The 12,961-nt window shown below is 49.0% G+C and overlaps 1 protein-coding gene and 5 non-coding genes across 6 annotated transcripts; all 6 read left to right on the top strand.

The window, feature by feature from the left end:
- The first annotated feature begins 603 nt into the window (after window positions 1–603).
- TRNAC-GCA lies at window positions 604–675 on the top strand. Its single transcript has one exon. It is a non-coding gene; the product is annotated as a tRNA-Cys (tRNA).
- Window positions 676–1,101: 426 nt separating this feature from the next.
- TRNAC-GCA lies at window positions 1,102–1,173 on the top strand. The gene has a single exon. It is a non-coding gene; the product is annotated as a tRNA-Cys (tRNA).
- An 869-nt stretch (window positions 1,174–2,042) lies between these two features.
- TRNAC-GCA lies at window positions 2,043–2,114 on the top strand. The gene has a single exon. It is a non-coding gene; the product is annotated as a tRNA-Cys (tRNA).
- A 1,029-nt stretch (window positions 2,115–3,143) lies between these two features.
- Window positions 3,144–3,215, top strand: TRNAC-GCA. Its single transcript has one exon. It is a non-coding gene; the product is annotated as a tRNA-Cys (tRNA).
- Window positions 3,216–3,609: 394 nt separating this feature from the next.
- TRNAC-GCA lies at window positions 3,610–3,681 on the top strand. Its single transcript has one exon. It is a non-coding gene; the product is annotated as a tRNA-Cys (tRNA).
- Window positions 3,682–5,042: 1,361 nt separating this feature from the next.
- CWC25 (CWC25 spliceosome associated protein homolog) lies at window positions 5,043–12,347 on the top strand. Its single transcript, XM_041471608.1, has 10 exons — window positions 5,043–5,139; window positions 5,501–5,673; window positions 6,437–6,667; window positions 7,426–7,495; window positions 8,024–8,151; window positions 8,359–8,428; window positions 8,830–8,987; window positions 10,301–10,387; window positions 10,737–10,898; window positions 11,649–12,347. The coding sequence occupies exons 1-10, from the start codon at window positions 5,122–5,124 to the stop codon at window positions 11,761–11,763; spliced, it is 1,212 nt and encodes a 403-aa protein (XP_041327542.1). The 5' UTR covers window positions 5,043–5,121; the 3' UTR covers window positions 11,764–12,347.
- The last annotated feature ends 614 nt before the right edge of the window (window positions 12,348–12,961 follow it).

The following is a 12,961-nucleotide window of genomic DNA, read 5'->3' as shown; positions in this document are numbered from 1 at the left end:
TGAAACAATGGCAAATAAATGAGCAGGGTCCTGGTGCCAGTGTGCAGGAGGCACTAGGGACTCTCAAAGCAGCCTGAGTTTGCGGTGGTGGCATCTTAAAACTGGCGGAATCTTGCACTCTGGAAAAATGAGCTGGCAGTCATCCACTCCAGACACAAGCACCTGAAGACCGATGCCGGACTTTTCCCTCAGAGACAAAACTCACCAGGGCAGGTTCCAGGTGTCAGTTTGCAGAAGGCACTTGGCACTCTCAAAGCAGACTGAGTTTGCGGTGGAGGCATCTTGGGTCTGGATAGAATTCTGCCAAGTGTGGAAAATCAGCTGGCAGTCATCCACTCCAGGCCACAAGCAGCTGAAAAACAGAGCTGGACTTTTCTCTTTTGAAAACCACAAAGCTCAGGGCTCCAGGCGCACCGCAGCTGCAAAGGGCATCCCAAGGGGAACACAAAACTGCCACAACATGGTTTTCTATCCACAGACAGAGATCCCATTCATCTCCCTGCACCTTCACCAGGGACATTGGGCTGCACAACCCACAGGGGGAAAAACTTCCTTCTTTCCCAAGGTATGGTTTTACATTTTCTTGGCACAGGAGCTGTGCCAGGGGGTATAGCTCAGTGGTAGAGCATTTGACTGCAGATCAAGAGGTCCCTGGTTCAACTCCAGGTGCCCCCTCCTTTTTTTTTTTTCCTCTTTCCACCTTCCTTTTGCCCAAAATTTGCCACAGGAAGAATCCATGGAGAGCTCTGAGCTTGTGGGGTGTTGTTTCTGAGCTGCAGCATCCAAGGAACAGAGGCTCTGCTGGAAGAGTTTTGGGGTTGTGCTCTTCTCTGTGCTTAATTCTCTGTAATCACCACCAGAATTTGTTTTTATTGTATTTATTAAGTTATTGGATTGATTTTTATTTCTTAATTATTTATTTTATTTCTTAAATGGTAAGGAAAATGTAATTTTTACCATCATTTACCACGTTTAACTCGCTGTAGCTTTACCAACTTCCTCTCTGGAGCTGTCAAGGGAAGAAATCCAACCCCTGGAAATCAAAAGATTTTTCTTTCCCAATAAATGTTTTTAAATGTGCCTGGTGCAGGAGCTGTGCCAGGGGGTATAGCTCAGTGGTAGAGCATTTGACTGCAGATCAAGAGGTCCCTGGTTCAACTCCAGGTGCCCCCTCTTTTCTCTTTTTGCTGCTTTTCCCTGGGGATTTTGGGGGGTTTGGTCACTGGGCTGGCAGCTCAGCCTCTTCTCCTGCTCATTCCTTTTCCAGCTGCAGACAGAGATGGAAGCCGGGGGAAAAAAATGTCAGAGACTCCAGGGAGGTTCAGAGCACTCAGGGGACAGACTGAGACTGGGAAGGTATCGGAATAAACCACTCAGGACTCCATTTTCTTCACGGTGGAGAAAGCCCATTCTTTAGTCACATAACTTACTTTTACACATTTTATACAATTTTACACATTTAATAAAAATTTTATACCATTTTACAGCCCTTGTGTGTGAGTCCAATTGGTCAGCAGCTTTCTTGCCAATTATTGGTCAGCAAGGAGTTGTTATTCTGTATTGATGGGTCACTCAAACTCTCTGTGTGTACATGCAGGAAAAGTTGTTTATGAGAGCTAATTTTCATTTTTCTAACGGTGTAAAAACAGTTTATACAGGTGTAAGTTGTTTTTTCACCCAGGAACAGGTTGTTATAATAACAAACTGCTGACATCAGGATTGCTTTCACATGGGAACCTGCAAGGTGTTAGCTTCCTTTAGGAGAAATGACAGAATAACAGAGCAGGCCTGATCCTGAGAGGCCCTTTTCTTATCATTTTTCCACTTATAATTTCCCATTTTTTCTCAGAATTTTTCCCAGGAAGCAAAGGGAAGGAGCTGGGGAGGAACTGGGCCAAGGCCCCATGTGGGAGTGCAGTGGCTCCGTGGCTGCTGCTGCTGCCACCCCACAGGCTCTGCAGAAGCCAAATCCACAGGAAGAGAAAACTCAGGGATTTTGGAAAAACATCCTTGAAATGTTTTATTTTGCTGAGGGGAGAGCAGGGGGTATAGCTCAGTGGTAGAGCATTTGACTGCAGATCAAGAGGTCCCTGGTTCAACTCCAGGTGCCCCCTCTTTTTGCGTTTTTTCTCCTTTTCCTTTTGCCCAAATCTTTCAGGAGAAGCTTGGGAAGGTCCTGTGGGATGTGGGAGGTTGTGCTGGGCAGGGAATGTGCAGTGGGAGCAGCAAGGGCCTGGAAAAGTGCAGGGTAGGAACCACTCACTGGCTGCATGCCTTTCTCTGTTTTTAATTTTCTGGAGCAACCATTTACCAGAATTTCTCATAATTCCCATCATTTCTCATAATTCCCATCACTTTCCATAATTCCCATCACATCATTTCTCATAATTTATCACATTTAACTCCCTGCACAGCCTTGAGCAGGCACAGGGTAGGGATCCAACCCACAGAGAGAAAAACCTGAATTTCTAAAAATGATGTGCCAGGGGGAGAGCATTTGAGTGCAGATCAAAAGGCATCTGGTTCAGCTCCAGGTGCTCTCTTTCTCCCTTTTTTCCATGAAAAAAAATGAGGAAGATTCCTCCCTTTTTATACCCCCAGTGTCTGTGCCTGCACTCACACAAAAAATACTTGAATGGATTTGTTTACTTGTTTACATACTGATATCTCTTCCTAAATAAAAATAAATGCAGAACTTACCTTTGAAAGCCTTGAAAATCTTATAAAGTAGGTAATTTTTGTAAAGTTAAGACTAGTATTTGATCCTATTGATTACTTAGCCAAGTATTACTTTCCCTGCAAGCTGCATGATGACTAACATAAGCACTTAACAGTTTAATTCCTTAATGAGAACGCATTTTCTGGCAAAAATAGGGAATTATGTCTCATGTCTAAAGCTCTTGTGTGGTGTTCATTTTCCTTGTTGTGTATCAATGAAGGGTTGATAACTCCAGGATTAAAAACTGAGCATTCCACTAGAAAAAAAAAAATCCTGCAGGAATCCAACTTCCGGGGCAGTGACAAAGCCCAGACACATTTGTTTCTGTGCAGATTTGGTTGGGACATTTTCTCACAGTGGGAACAAAACCTGAGCTGGGTTTAGGGGCTTTTATCACTCTTTTTTTTTCCTGCAAGTAAAGGCAGGGGGTATAGCTCAGTGGTAGAGCATTTGACTGCAGATCAAGAGGTCCCTGGTTCAACTCCAGGTGCCCCCTCCTTTTTTCCTCTTTCCACCTTCCTTTTGCCCAAGTCTTTCACAGAAAACACGAGGAGAGCTCTTGGGGGATCTGTGAGCTGGCTCTGTGCACTCAGTGCTGGTTCTGAGCTCCAGAATGCAATCCCTGGCTGCTGGGGAAGTGCAGGGGTCGTGCTGTGTGTGAGAACCCTGTCTGCATGAGCTCTTCTGTGTTTTAAATTCACTGCAGGCACCAGATTGACCATAATTTCTCCTTCTTACCATCGTTTATCACATTACCTCCCTGTAGCTTTACCAGGAGCTCCCTGGGCTGCACAGGGAGCTGTCAAGGAAAGAAATCCAATTCCTGGAACATGAAAGTTTTTTCCTTCCCAAGAAACATTTTTAAATGTCCTTGGCACAGGTGTTGTTGTGGGGGTATAGCTCAGTGGTAGAGCATTTGACTGCAGATCAAGAGGTCCCTGGTTCAACTCCAGGTGCCCCCTCTTTTCTCTTTTTGCTGCTTTTTCACCCTTCTTTCCTCCACAAATTCCTCACACACAGACCACGGAGAGCCCTTCTTACCCCTCTGAGGTCTTGGAAATCATTTGGTGATGTTTTGCCAAGCCTGACTTCCCACTTTGCCACTCTGCTCTCCTGAGTTCTGCAGGAAACACACAAACTCAACAGCTGCAGCTCGAGTTTTTCCTGTTGGAGTAATTGCCCTGTATTGACACAGTGCATTATGAGTACAACACATTTCTAGAAGTCACTTTGGAGTAATTACCCTTAATTTACACAGTGAATGACTGTAAGTAACGCGTTCCTAGCAATCGCAGCCGTGCTGAGCTGTTTCCTCCAGGCTCTGAACCTCCTCTGGGTCTGGTTGGGTGACTGCGATGCCACAGCTCATCGTCTGGGCAGCCCCCGGGGCTCGAACCCGCGATCCTCGGCCCCGCAGGCGGCGGCGCTGCCCCGGAGCCACGCCCCGGGCGCGGGGATTGGGGGGGCACGGGGGGGCGCGGCGGGAGGGTGCCGCAGGGGCAGCGCGCCGGGCTGGGAACCGCGACGACACCGGTTCGAACCCGCCCTGGCTCCACAGGCGAGACGCCGGCTCTGCCCCGGGAGATCACAAGCTCCAAACTGTGAGATCGCGGCTGTTATCCCGGGAAATCAGTGCTTTTATCCCCGGAGATCACGGCCGTTATGCCGGGAGATTACTGGTGGTATCCCGGGGGATCACTGGCTCTATCCCGAGAGGTTCGCCAATACTGTTCCGGAAAATCGCCAACTCTGATCCGCCCGGGCACAGGAAATCCTTCTGACCCAGCCCGGGCACCGGCCGGGCTCTGCCCCGGAGCAGGCTGTGCGTCACTGCACTCCGGGCCGGAGCGCTTCGGCACCCAAGGTCCGAGCCCGAGGCGCTGCCCGCCCCCTCCGCGCGTCGTTGTGACAGGCACAGCCGGACAGACTCGTCCCGTGGCTTTGGGTGCTTTTGGAATTACTCACTTCATCATTTCCAGGCGTTTCTTTGGCATTGCTGCAACCAGCCTCATTTGAAACAGGCTCAGATCTTGTCTGAATTCTCTGGCCGGGCTGGCCGGGGCTTGGAGCAACCTGGGATAGCAGAAGGTGTCCCTAACCATGGCAGAGGTGGGAATGGAGAGCTTTGGGGTCGCTTCCCACGCAAACCATTCTAGATTCCATGAACAGGAATGAAAACATTCCCCAGGCCCGGTACCGAGGGGCCTCCCCCCAGGTTCTTTCTCTTCCTCCTCGTCCCGCACCGCCCCTACTGCGCACCGCCATCTTCCCCGCCGCCTTAGCGGGGCGCCGGAAGTGACGCACTAAGGAGGAAGATGCGCGGAACACCGAGCGGTGGCGCTCGCTGGTGACGTATTTCCTGTCCCGGTAGCGGCGGGGGACGCCCTCGCCCGGCGGCCGCGATGGGGGGGGGAGACCTGGTGAGAGGAACCGGGGGGGCTGAGGGAGAGGGGAACGTGAAGGGGGTTGGGGGGCTGGGAGGAGGCGGACAGTGAGAGGGCACTGAGGAGTCTGAGGGGGGGCCGGGGGGGGGAGCTCAGCAGATTCGGTTGTTCTGAGGGGAGACTGAGAGGGGTCAGTGGGTGCTGAAGCGGCCGGGGCTGTGGGAGAGGTCTGAGTGCGGAGGGGTCCTGGGGGGCTGAGAGGCCGCAGGGCCGGGATGTGCGGCTGCTGCCGGGGCCAGCGGGAGCCGCGGTCCGTTCGCAGGGCCCGGCTGCCGGCGCTGCTGGGCTGCCTCCGCCCCTCGGTGCCAGTCCCGGTGTCAATCCCCTCTCTCCGCAGAACCTGAAGAAGAGCTGGCACCCGCAGACGCTGCGCAATGTGGAGAAGGTGTGGAAGGCGGAGCAGAAGCATGAGGCCGAGAGGAAGAAGATCGAGGAGCTGCAGCGGGAGCTGCAGGAGGAGCGGGCGCGGGAGGAGATGCAGCGCTACGCTGAGGACATGGGCACCGTGCGGTGAGGGGACAGCGACGTGGGGACTGTGTGTGACAGCACAGGGACATGGGCACGAGGACGCAGGCATTGTGTATGACAGCACAGGGGCACGGGCACCATGCGGTGACATGGCCACCGCAGGGGACAGTACGAGGACAGCACAGGGGACTGTGTAGGGGACAGTACAGGACAGCTAGCCCTAGCCAACCTCGGGCTGGGGTGGTGCTGCCCATGCCCCTGGCAGAGCTGTGGGGACAATGGCTCTGCTGCTCGTGGGATGGGTTGGGACGAAAGGGACAGCAAAGCCCACCCAGTGCCACCCCTGCCATGGCAGGGGCACCTCCCACTGTCCCAGTGCTTCCAACCTCAGTGTCCAACCTGGCCTTGGGCACTGCCACAGCTGCTCTGGGGTTTCTGTTCCATCCCCTCCTTGCCAGGGAGGAGTTCCTTCCCAAAATTCCAACCCTGCCCTCTCTCAATTCAAATCCATTCCCTGTGTCCTGTCTCTCTATCCCTCGGCCCAAATCCCTCTCGAGCTCTCCTGGAGCCCCAGTCATGCACTGAACAACTCCTAGCAGGTCACCCCAAAGCTTTTCCAGGCTGAACAATCCCATCCCTCTGATCCCATCCTTGGGGCCGTGTCCCACAGCTCCAACCCCAAACCATCCCTGCTCACCTTCCAACAAAGCCCTGCAGGCAGCAGAATGAATAAAGGGCGAATAAATAAATATATTCCATTAAATATATTAGATAAATATATCACTATCTTCTTTGTTTGGCACAGGAAGCGTGAGGAGAAGCTGGAGTGGATGTACCAGGGCCCCGGCGGGATGGTGAACAGGGACGAGTACCTGCTGGGGCGCCCCGTGGACAAGTTCATCCTGGACAAGGTTGGGGACAGGGACAGCGCTGGGGACACGGGGCTGCTGCCCGGCTCCATCTTTGCCAGGGCTGGGGCCAGCTCCGTGCTGGACATGGCCACCAAGATCCGTGAGGACCCGCTCTTCATGATCAGGTGTGGAGAGACAAGGCAGCTTCAAAAGTTACAAATCAGCCTGGGTAAAAAACAGCCAAACTGGTTACAAATCAGCCTGGGTCAAAAGCACTTAAATTGATTAGGAATATTATATTATCTGTAAATATATATCCTTTAATATATATACATGTATGTCCTATAAATGTCTTAATATATATATATATCCTATAAATATGTATATTATCCTGTATCAAAAGCAGATAAATTGATTAGAAATATTATATTATCTGTAAATATATATCCTTTAATATATATATGTCCTATAAATGTCTTAATATATATATATATCCTATAAATATGTATATTATCCTGTATCAAAAGCAGATAAATTGATTATAAACATTATATTATCCTGTAAATATATATCCTTTAATGTATATATCCTATAAGTGTCCTAATATATATAAATCCTTTATATCCTAAATATATATATTATCCTGTATCAAAAACAGGATCGATTCAATTGATTATAAATATTATATTATTCTATAAATATATATCCTAAAATCTATGAATATCCTAATATATATGTATTAGGATATATATCTATCTTAATATATATCCTATAAATACGTATATTATCATATAGGAAAAGGGGGAACTCCTCCTCAGTTTTGCTAAATACACAACATTTCTCTTTTTTTCTGCTTGCTGTGTTTTTAGAGCTTGCACTTGCTGGATCCTCTCTGTGCAAATGTGATTAAAAAAACTGATTTTTTTTTCACCCCCTGCTTTAGGAAGAGGGAGGAGGAAAAGAAAAGAGAAGTTTTGAACAATCCAGTGAAGATGAAGAAAATCAAAGCCTTGGTAGGTGTGAGGCAAGGTAGGGGAGGAGCAAAAATCAAAATTTTTATTGTCCAAGACAAGGAGCTGAGCTCTGTTTGCTCCTTAAACTCCTCAATTTTGAGATAAAATCTCATTAAACGAGATTTACATGCCTATAAATTTAAATTTTTATATCTGTACATATAAATTTATGTATCTATACATTGCAATTTATAAATGGCTATAAATAAAGAGTAGTTTCCCCTTTTCTTATAATCAAAAATTCCCATTTATAAATTGCTATAAATTTTTAAGTCTTCTTAAATGAGATTTTCTGGCTTGAAATTTATAAATGGCTGTAAATTTTTATAAGTATCTCTACATTTTTATGAAGATACATCTCTTGTAAACACTGCAAAGACTTTTTTACACCTTTAAATAGAAAAATCCTGCAAATGTCTTTAAATTAAAAGATAATTTTTAAAGATTTGTTTGGCTTCAGTTTTTGTGCTTTTCCACATGGAATTTGGTATTTTTCCTGTGGTCCTGAGGGAATTTTTGGCTTTGCAGCTGCAGAACAGTTTGGATAAAAAGGAGAGGAAGAGAAAGAAGGAGAAGAAGAAGAAGCACAAGAAGCACCGGCGGCGCAGCTCCAGCAGCTCCAGCTCCAGCTCTGAGGAGGAGAGGCCCAGAAATAAGTGAGTTTTACTTTTTTTTTTTGCCAAAACCACCTCCATTCCTGCTTGTTTTTCACCTGCTCTGTTTTTTTTTTCTTTTTAATCAACGCTTTTAATTAAGTGTGTCATTAAATTGTTGCTTCATTGGTTTTACATCATTAATGTGTGGTAAAAATGGTTTTATTGTGGCAATTTGCTTGCTTCAAAAGGACTTTCTTTTCTTTCTAGGTCTCAGAAGAGGGTGGATAATTCCTCCTGGAAGGCTGCTCCTTCCAAAATCCCAGGATATGGCTTACAGGTACACCCTGGGAGGGGGAAAACCAGGAGTTTCGGGAATTGCGGCAGCTGGAACAGGAATGAATACATTTTAGATTCCATTTGGAGCCATCTAAGCCTTGAAATTCAAATTATTCCGGATTTTTGCTTGGAATTTGGGATAAGGTTGTTCAGGTGCGCCTCATTATCCGTGGCGTGGGTGGGAAGGGACATCAAAGCCCATCCTGTCCCATGGGCTCCCGCTGTCCCAGGCTGCTCCAGCCTGTCCTGGGACACTTCAGGCATGCAGGAGCAGCCACAGCTCCTCTGGGAATCCCACCCCAGTTCCTCTGGGAATTCCCTCCCCCAGCTGTGCCAGCCCCAAACCTTCCCCCTCTGCCCTGTGTGGGGCTGCTCCCACGCCGTGTTCCCTCTGAATTCCAGGTGAGGGACGCCGAGGCAAGGCCGCGCTCCCGGGGCTCCCCGGGCCAGGACAGAGCCCCCCGGGAGTGCTCCCGGAGCCCGTCCCGCTCTCCCCAGAGGCATTCCAGCAGGAGGAACCCCCAGAGGAGCTCAGCATCTCCCTCCAGGCACAGCAAACAGTGAGTGGGGGAAAGCACGGGAATTCCCTGCAGTCCTGTGGGGGCTCTGCTTCCTTTTTCCTGTCTCTGTTGGAGTCGGGATTGAGGGCACTCGAGAGCACAGCTGTGTTCAGACTCAGGTCTGTACTGTTTCTTATCAGTGCTACAGTCTCACAGCAGTGGGTTCTGCAGTCTCTCATTAGCGAGGCAGAAAATGGCCAACTATCTCTTGTTACAAGATCTTTTATATCCAATTAAGAAATGTCACCTAAATTATTTTCCCTTTAACCCAATAACTGATCACTCAAAGCCCGCAGTGTGGACTTTTCTGCCCAGTTACAAAATACCAGCCAAAGCCATGAAGAAGGAAGAAAGAAGAAGGTGAAGAACAACCTGCCTCTGCTCTAAAACCTCCATCTTGCTTCATATTTATTACTATATTCTAAAACCCCAGACTCTTAAGTTTTCCACCCTGTGATATTACACACTTCTAATCAACTCCACATCCATAATCCCAGTGCTGTCAATCAATTTTGGAAGCCTGTTCCACGGCCTCAGGTCAAATGCAGCATTCTCCTGAGAGTCAGAGTCTGTCAGCACAGAAAGTTTACAATTCTCAGCATCCAGGGTTCCAACACAATCCCATCCCTGCTGTCCCATTTCTGCCCTGCAGCTGTCTGGGTGCTCCCAGGAGGGGACAGTCCCAGTTTGTGCTGGGGACACCCTCTCCAGTCATACCCCTGAGGTGTTGCTGTAAATGGGGTTTGCTTGAGCTCCCAGTTCCCTTCAAACTGATCATTCAGAGGTGTTAAATTACTTAATACAGATAAAATTATAAAAACAGATACTGATTGTTGATAGAATCCTAGTTCTCTTCAAATTGATCATTCAGAGCTGTTAAATTGCCTTTATTTAATACAGGTATTTTTACATATATTTTTACAGAAATTTATTGCCTTTATTTAATACAATTGCCTTAATTTAATTGCCTTAATTTAATAAAATTCTAAAAACAGGTATTTGTCGATTGTTGATAGAATCCCAGTTCTCTTCAAATGGATCACTGAGCTGTTAAATTCTCTTTATTTAATACAAATAAAAGTATGAAAGGCAGTTTGTTGTTTGCTGATGAAATAATTAAAAAGTAGATTCAGAGTTTATTCAGATGAGGGTTGTTCCTAGAGTGGCCAGGTAACAGCGCTGCAGCTGCGGGAGCCACCTCAGCCTCAGGATGTATTAAAACACCCAGGAATGTTTATAAATGTTTATAAATGTGATCAAGAGCATAACAAATGTGGATTTTGGTGCTAATGAGGGCGATTTTGGGGTTGCAGGCACAGCAGCCGGGAGGAGAAGGACAGAGCCAGGAGCCCTTCCCCCAAAAAGAGCTTCAGGCGCCAGCACCCCCCGGGCTACACCAGGTCAGTGGGACCCTGTCCTGTCCCTGTCCCTGTGCTGGGGACAAACCCCTGGGGCTGGCCTCTCTTGTACCCTCAGTTACTCTTTTATTTTGATATTTGCATCAAAATAAATCCTGTTCTCATTAGGATATTAAAGGCTGGTGGAAGTTCTCTGTGTGATGGTTCCGTTCTCTCTCAGAACCCAACTAAACAATCACTGATTTTGCTTTTTTAATTAGTCTCACTCCTGCAGGTGCCTTACTTTAATTTATAGCTTGGCAGATTTTTGTCTCTGCCAAACTGTGATGGTTGTGAGAATGGTTTTATGGAATGTGTCTCTCTTTTATGGAATGTGTCTCTCTCCAAACAGGAAGATCTCTCCTGAGGAGCTGGAGCGAAAACGTCAGGAAATGATGGAAAATGCCAAGTGGAGGGAAGAGGAGAGAGCCAACAACCTCAGGAAGCACCGCAAGGAGGAGGAACTGGAGAGGGAGCTGGAGAAACTCGACTCCAGGGATGGGAAATTCTTCCAGTGAGTCTTTTACCCCCTCCTCATCCAAGGGGAATCCTGCTTCTGGGGGATGGCCTCGGTGTCTGGGGTGGTTCAGATCATGGGACTGCACATCTCCCCTGTGGCTGACAGAGCTGCTGCTCCCAAATCTTCCCCTCAACTCAAAAAATGGTTCTTGCTGATTGGGAGTCAGACCCAAGCTGGGCATTGCTGATGTTTTGCCACTCTGGGAGTGTTTTATGTGCAGATATTAATTTAGAAATAATTTTATAAATTATATATTATATTTATTTTACTTTATCTGTTTTATTATTGATATATATTTATTGTTATATTTATTAATTTATTAAGAATAATTTAGAAGTTCTCTGGTTTTGGGAGCTTGGGAGTTTGAGGCCTGCAAGTCCCTGTGAATCTTTGGGACTGCAGTCTGTGTTAGGAATTTAATCCCTTGCGCTCATGGCAGCAAAGCCCTGAAGCTGCCCAGAGCTGGGATCACAAAATCACAGAATCCTGGAATGGTTTGGGTGGGAAGGGACCTGAAATCCCATCCAGTGCCACCCCTGCCGTGGCAGGGCCACCTCCCCTGTCCCAGGCTCCTCCTGGGACACTGCCAGGGATCCAGGAACAGCCAAGGTTCTCTGGGAATTGCATCCCAGCCCCTCCCCACCCTCCCAGCAAGGAATTCCATCCCAGTATCCAGTCTCTAGTGGAAAGCTGCTCTCCTCCAGTCAGGGTTGTGATTTCTGTCTCTGCTCCTGTTCCCTGCAGCCGTTTGAAGCTGGAGAGTGCCTCCACCTCCAGCCTGGAGGATCGGGTCAAGCGCAACATCCACTCCCTGCAGAGGACTCCTGCTGCCCTGGAAAAGAACTTTATGCAGAGGTGAAGCCTGCCCTGCCCTGCCCTGGGCAGGAGCTCAGTGGATGTTTGTTCCCAGAGGTGAGAGCCCTCCAGGAACAATTCCAGCTCCCAGAGAGGATCCCGGAGCTGAGCCCTCAGAGCCCTCTGCGTTTGGGGCCTTTGTGTTCCATTTCTAACCTGTTGCCAGAGCTTCTCCTCCTCTCCCCGCCCGACTGTGTCACTTTTGTACGTTATTACCTGACTCTGCTGGCTGGTCACTGCTTCCTCCTGTGCCAGAGCTGAAGATCTATTTTTGTTAATCCTTAAAATCCAGAGCAGAACCGATCCACACGTGAGGTAATCGCATGGAATTTGACAGAACTGTATGAGCCCTGTTCCACGCTGTCACCCTTTGCACCCACACCCCACAGTGGGGTGTCTGTGGCTGGCATTTGGTGGCTCACAGATTTATTTCATTGATCTCTGACCCAAAAAAGCAGTTTCTGGGGGGGGGGAGGGGGAATGAGTAGAGCGTAGCTGACACAGCAAACATTTCTCTGGGATTTTGTAATGTAAGTAATGTGTATATGTACAGCAGTGTAGATTTATTTTACCTTTTTAATTAAGAAACTTCGCTGTCGTTTGTTAAATGTCCTTGGTGGCTCTGGGGGGGATGAGAGGGGCAGGGGTGGATTGGCTGTGGGCGGGAAGGGTCGGTGAGGGTTGGGAGGCCGCAGCAGCCCCTTCCCGGTTGTGTCCAGCCCGCAGGCCGCGCCCCGGGGCCGGGGGGTCTCCGTTGTCCCCCCGAGGGTCCCGGCGGGGTCCCCAAGCAGCCGCGGGCCCTTTAAACGGCGGCGCGTGACGTGTGTAACAGCCCATTCATAATTCCAGCCGCCTCGCTGCTGATTGGCCCTTTCACAGCGGGGCGTGGCCCTGGCTGGCGCGTCACACCGACTGGGCGAGACCATCTCCGGGAGGAGGAGGAAGGAAGGAGGCTTTTTTTCCCCTCTGTCTCCTTCTCCATCCGTTATCCCTCTCCATTGTTCCCCCTCACAGCCCAATGTGTGCCGCGGCTCTCCTCGCTCCTGCCGCAGCCCGAGCCGCCGCTCTCCCGCCGCCAGCGCCCGCCGCTTCCCCCGCTCGGGCCGGACATGGCACCTCCCGCTCCCCACCCCCTCAGCCTGCCGCCATCTTGGCGCTTCCTCGGCGCGGGGCCGGAGCGGGCTCGGCCGGCCGCGGCGGAG

This window comes from Pyrgilauda ruficollis, unplaced genomic scaffold (genome assembly GCF_017590135.1).
Source record: "Pyrgilauda ruficollis isolate IOZ18807 unplaced genomic scaffold, ASM1759013v1 scaffold270, whole genome shotgun sequence".
NCBI classification, from domain to species: domain Eukaryota; kingdom Metazoa; phylum Chordata; class Aves; order Passeriformes; family Passeridae; genus Pyrgilauda; species Pyrgilauda ruficollis.
The sequence above is the reverse complement of the archived record's forward strand: the minus strand, read 5'-3'. Positions and strand labels throughout refer to the sequence as shown.